General features: G+C 52.4%; 1 protein-coding gene across 1 annotated transcript in view; it reads right to left on the bottom strand.

Moving 5' to 3' along the window:
• Window positions 1-3,235: 3,235 nt before the first annotated feature.
• LOC107301391 (vacuolar protein sorting-associated protein 28 homolog) overlaps window positions 3,236-5,534 on the bottom strand; it is a gene marked incomplete at its 5' end in the record, with an annotated part of 19,697 nt that continues 17,398 nt past the window's right edge. The window contains one exon of the mRNA XM_015830623.1: window positions 3,236-3,442. Coding sequence (XP_015686109.1) covers window positions 3,236-3,442 — 207 coding nt within the window. The remainder of the gene's footprint in view (window positions 3,443-5,534) is intronic.

Here is a 5,534-nt window from a genome sequence, read left to right as displayed (position 1 = left end):
CTCCAGTGTTGGAGCATTCACCACTTCTGGAGGCAGGTTGTTCCACTGGTTAATTGTTCTAACTGTCAGGAAATTCCTCCTTAGTTCCAAGTTGCTTCTGTCCTTGGTTAGTTTCCATCCATTGCTTCTTGTCCTGCCTTCAGGCGCTTTGGATAACAGCTTGACTCCCTCTTCTTTGGGGCAGCCCCTGAGATACTGGAAGGCTGCTATCCTGTCCCCCCTCGTCCTTCTCTTCGTTAAACTAGACATACCCAATTCCAGCAACCGTTCCTTATATGTTTTAGCCTCCAGTCCCCTGATCATCTTTGTTGCTCTTCTCTGTACTTCTTCTTTCTCTTTGATCGCTAAGGTTAATCTATCCATTTCTCTACATTCTAACATTTTCTTAATTAAAATAAATCTAAGTGCTTTTAAGCTCGGTCTGTTCTGTCCACGCCAGGAGGGCAAAACGTGGCTGAACATCACCCTGGCCAAGGATGAGGCTGGCGAGACCTACCAAGAATTGGAGACCTGTTTCCAAGCCGCTCTGCAATGTGCCCAAAAGGCCGGTGACCCCAAACTGGAGGTGAGCGGGGAGGGCGCTCTTGGGGGGTTCGCGAAAAGAAGGTGGTGAAAACTGGAAAGGACCATGGTTCAAAAAGTAACTGGACTTTCTTGGTTTTTTTCCTTCAAAACATTTTGCTTCTCGCGCAAGAAAACGGGATTTTTCCCGACTCCTCCTATAGAAGGGAGGGGTCTCCCAACCTGGCGACTTTAAAGACTCGTGAACTTAAATTCTGGGAGTTGAGGTCCACAAGTCTTAAAAGTCGCCAGGTTTGGAGAACGCCGCTCTATCGTTCGTCTTTGCTTGACCTGGAGCCAGATTGACAGCTGTGCTTCCAAATAAGCTGCCAACACCCAGCTCAACGATCCCAATAAAAGTCCAAGCTCATTTCGTTTCCGACAATCTTACTGTTTCATGAATACACGGCGTGGTGATGTCGAAGCAAAACTAACTCTGAGGTCCCCAGACACCAGTTCATAGGATTAAACAATACTCTGTCCGGCCCAAAACCCATCTTCTCCTGTAGTCTGTGTAAACCATTTCGCTTTGTTATGGGAACCGTCTGCCTCTTCTCCACACCTACTGACGTGTCCTTGGAAGGGTTTCAGGCTCTCACAGTCTTCAGCGGAATCGTAGGGGTTTCGTTTCTTCACCTTCACCATTTCTAAAGCAATGCCTCCCACACACCCATTTACTCTAATGGCAAGTTGAAACGAAGAGGCACCTAGCTGCCAACGTTTCATTCTTGACGTAAGCCGGATGATCACACCCCGATCGCTCTCTGTCAGCTTCAGATCCTGCAGCACCTCCAAGCTTCTCAGCAGAGATGGGGCTGCCCGCCGGCAGCCACGGCAGAGACGTCAGCCCGGCTGCAGGCCCTCCGCGCCTCCCAGGGCTGCCCCTCAGACGGGGAGAGCAGCGAGGAAGAGGAGCTGCAGAACAGCCAGACCTTGGAGGCCAGCGACGTGGAGCTCTCTGACAGCGGTGAGCATTGTGGGTGGCGTGGGAGAAGAGGGCAAGTGGATTGTTCTAGCTCTGGACAAGCAGGTAGTCCTCAGCTTAACGACCACAACGGAGCCCAAAATTTCCGTTGCTAAGCGAGACAGTTACTAAGTGAGTTTTGCCTTGTCTTACAATCTTCCTTGCCGCAGTTCTTAACTGAACCACTGCAGTTGTTAAGTTAGTAACACGGTTGTTAAGTGAATCTGGCTTCTCCTGTTGACTTTGCTGGTCAAACGGTCGCAAAAGGGGATCACTGCGACCGTCCTAAATGTGAGCCAGTTCCCACGCCTCTGAATTTTGATCACGTGACCCTGGGGGTGCAGCAACGGTCGTAAGTGTGAAAAACAAGTCATTTTTTTTCCAGTGCCGTGGTAGCTTTGAACGGTCACTAAATGACCTGTCGAGGGCCACCTGTACGGAGTCCAGTTTTTAGGTCTCGCCCCTTCCTGGTGGAGGAGAGGGGGTGGGAGCTGGTCGAAGGGCGGGCTGCAATTTTCCTGACTTGTCAAACTGTCACTTAACCGTTGTGAGTTCCTGCTGAAGAAGGAAGGCAGGGATGAGGATGCCACCTGAATCCAGGTGAGGTCCTGGCTCTTCCCGTTTGGTCCAAAGGCAGTCAGGACCAGCCTGTGCCAGAGAAGAGCTTCTCCCTCTGAAATGGCAGGTTTCTAGTCCTGGGGGTGTTCCTGGAGTCGGTCCCTGACTGAGGAAGCCAGGAAGACGCTTTCGCACAACAGCGCTGGGCCAACTGCCCCTGGAAATGCCAAGATGGGGGGAGGGCAGCAAACAAGCCTTGTTTTCCTCCCCGTGGCATCAACCGCTTCAACCCTCTCCTGAGTTTGCCTGGAAGGCAGCCCCAGAGCGCAGCTACTAATGGGGAACAGGACGGCGTTAGAAGGGAGACGTCGTACAAGAGGGAGACACGGACATTGTGTAGAGCAGAATTTGCACGGGTTGGAGAGGGTCTCTGCCCTTGGAACCCTCTGAGGGGCCCACCCAACGGGTCCAGGAGGACTTTGGAGCCCCTGATGCTTCCTCTGACACACACACACACACACCGCTTCTCTTCCAGATGAAGAAGAGGACATGGAAGGCTACAGCAAAACAGTCCCTGGACGGCGGAGGGTCAGCAAGGTGAGCCCAGAAGCTTTGACTAGGCGTAGGGGTGGGTGTCAGGCACGAAAGACCCCCATGGGAAGGCTCAATTAAACTGATTTATCACTCAACGGCCTATGCCAGTGGTGGCGAACCTATGGCATGCGTGCCAGAGGCGGCACTCGGAGCCCTCTCTGTGGGCACACGTGCCATTGTCCCAGCCTCGCCTCCCCCCCACAACCCCCTCCTCACCAGCAGCCCCCCTGGAGGAGAGTCGCCCCCGAGCGTGGCCTACACGGAGCAGCGCAGCCAAGGACATGGCAGCCAGGCAGCGTAGCCAAGACTCTGCCCTCACGCCCCATCCCGCAGTTGATGCTGCAGGGCACGGGCAGAGGGCGTGGCCGCCATGGCGCTGGTGGGCTGCCTGGGCGATCTGCGACGGACCCTGGAGGTGGTGAGTGGCCCTGCGGGAAGGTGGGGTGAGGGACGGGGTTGAGCGGGGGCAGGGCCAGTTTTTGGGCACTCGGTCTCTAAAAGGTTCGCCATCACTGGCCTATGCGCAGGAATTTTTAGCAGGGCCTGCTCAGAGATAGGTCAGAGCCAAAGGAATCCGAGGGAGGTTGGCGTGGTTTCCCTTGCGGCTACGTAGGGATTCTTGGCTGGTGCCTCGTTTGACTCCGCCTCAAGTTCTGCCATCCCTTTGCCTACATTGAGGCGCTCCTTTGACCCCTTGGTTTTGGGCTGGTATGGCGGGTGGCTGCTGATCTTCCCACGGAAGGGATCCACGTTGGTGCTCTTTTCCTCAGTGGAACCAGCGGAACGACAAGGGCGAGACGCTTTTGCACCGCGCCTGCATCGAAGGGAATTTGCGCCAAGTCCAGTTTTTTCTGGAGAAGGTCAGTCTTGGAGCAGGGAATTTTCACGAGTGGCTGTCATGGAAGGCCAAACCAAGAGGCTGAACGTAACTCTGTCGCCAACACCCAGCTTATTTAGATTTTATATACTAATTTCTAGTTGACCTCACGCAGGCCGGACGGGGACAGCCAAAGGGCTGGAGGTGACCCCGGGGTTATAAAATGCCCAAGTCCAGTCTTGGGCTTGCAGGGAACAAGATGGCTGAGGGATGGGAGGGGAACCTTGTGCTTGAAGCAGGTGAGAGGGGGCTGTTCCCCTTCTGAGGCACCCCATTCTCGGGTCTAGTTCAAGCCCACATCTTTTCTCTCTACCTAGAGAATGGCGGGGGGGGAAGGAACCAGGGGTGAGGAACCTTGGCTCTTTTATGACTGGTGGACTTCAACTCCCAGAATTCCTCAGCCAGCCTCCATTTTGTTTGTTAGATTTAAGACAGGAGTCTTCAAACTTGGCCCTTTGATGACTGGTGGACTTCAACTCCCAGAATTCCTCAGCCAGCCTCCATTTTGTTTGTGAGATTTAAGACAGGAGTCTTCAAACTTGGCCCTTTGATGACTGGTGGACTTCAACTCCCAGAATTCCTCAGCCAACCTCCATTTTGTTTGTGAGATTTAAGACAGGAGTCTTCAAACTTGGCCCTTTTATGATTGGTGGACTTCAACTCCCAGAATTCATCAGCCAGCCTCCATTTTGTTTGTGAGATTTAAGACAGGAGTCTTCAAACTTGGCCCTTTTATGATTGGTGGACTTCAACTCCCAGAATTCCTGAGCCAGCTTGGCTCAGCTTGGAAACCTCTCCCTTTCCCCTCAGCATGGCTGGCTCAGGAATTCTGGGAATTGAAGTCCACGAGTCATAAAAGAGCCAAGGTTGCCTGCCCTAGACCAGAGGTGAGGAACCTTGGATCTTTTATGACTGGTGGATTTCAACTCCCAGAATTCCTCAGTCAGTCTCCATTTTGTTTGTTAGATTTAAGACAGGAGTCTTCAAACTTGGCCCTTTTATGACTCGTGGACTTCAACTCCCAGAATTCCTGAGCCAGCCTGGCTCAGCTTGGAAACTGCTCCATTTCCCCTCAGCATGGCTGGCTCAGGAATTCTGGGAGTTGAAGTCCACCGGTATTCAAGTTCCCAAGGTTGGATACCCTGATCTAGAATTAGTATTCAGAAGGGAAGCTGTGAAATTTCTGCAGATGTTATTTTTTCCTCCTTCCTGCTTACAAGTTAGTTAGAACTGTGGCTCCCCCCTGAAAGGAGAAATTAAAATTAAAACCTACAAGATGGTTTCCAACAGAGGGGAGCAATAGGGCAAAGTTTGATTGAATTAATAAAAAAAAAAGTTCCTTTTACAGCCCCAAACCCTCAGCCTCTTCCTCCAGCTTTACTATCCTCTTTCTGTGTCAGGAGCACCCTGTAAACCCCCGGGACTATTGCGGATGGACCCCACTTCACGAGGCCTGCAATCACGGGCATCTGGGTAAGCGGGGACTGAACGATGGATGGGGTGCGGATTCTGCTCATAAGCAGAGATGAGGGGTTCAGTCTATTCTCCAAAGCGCCTGAAGGCAGGACAAGAAGCAACAGTTGGAAACGGATCAAGGAGAGAAGCAACCTGGAACTGAGGAGAAACTTCCTAAGAGTGAGGACAATTAACCAGTGGAACTGCTTGCCACCAGAAGCTGTGGGTGCTTCGTGACTGGAGGGTTTTGAGAAGAGACTGGACAGTCACTTGTCTGAACTGGTGTATAGGGTCTCCTGCTTGAGTAGGGGGCTGGACTAGATGACCTCCACGGTCCCTTCCAACTCTTGTTATTCTGCAAGGGTCTCCTGCTTGAGTAGGGGGCTGGACTAGAAGACCTCCACGGTCTCTTCCAACTCTATTATTCTGCAAGGGTCTCTCCTGGTTGAGCAGGGGGCTGGACTAAATGACCTCCAAAGTCCCTTCAAACTCTTACTCTGTAAGGGTCTCCTGCTTGAGTAGGGG

This window comes from Protobothrops mucrosquamatus, unplaced genomic scaffold, assembly GCF_001527695.2.
Source record: "Protobothrops mucrosquamatus isolate PMUCROS unplaced genomic scaffold, P.Mucros_1.0 scaffold12192, whole genome shotgun sequence".
In the NCBI taxonomy this organism is placed as follows: domain Eukaryota; kingdom Metazoa; phylum Chordata; class Lepidosauria; order Squamata; family Viperidae; genus Protobothrops; species Protobothrops mucrosquamatus.
Note: the sequence above shows the minus strand (reverse complement) of the source record. Positions and strands in the feature narration are given on the sequence as shown.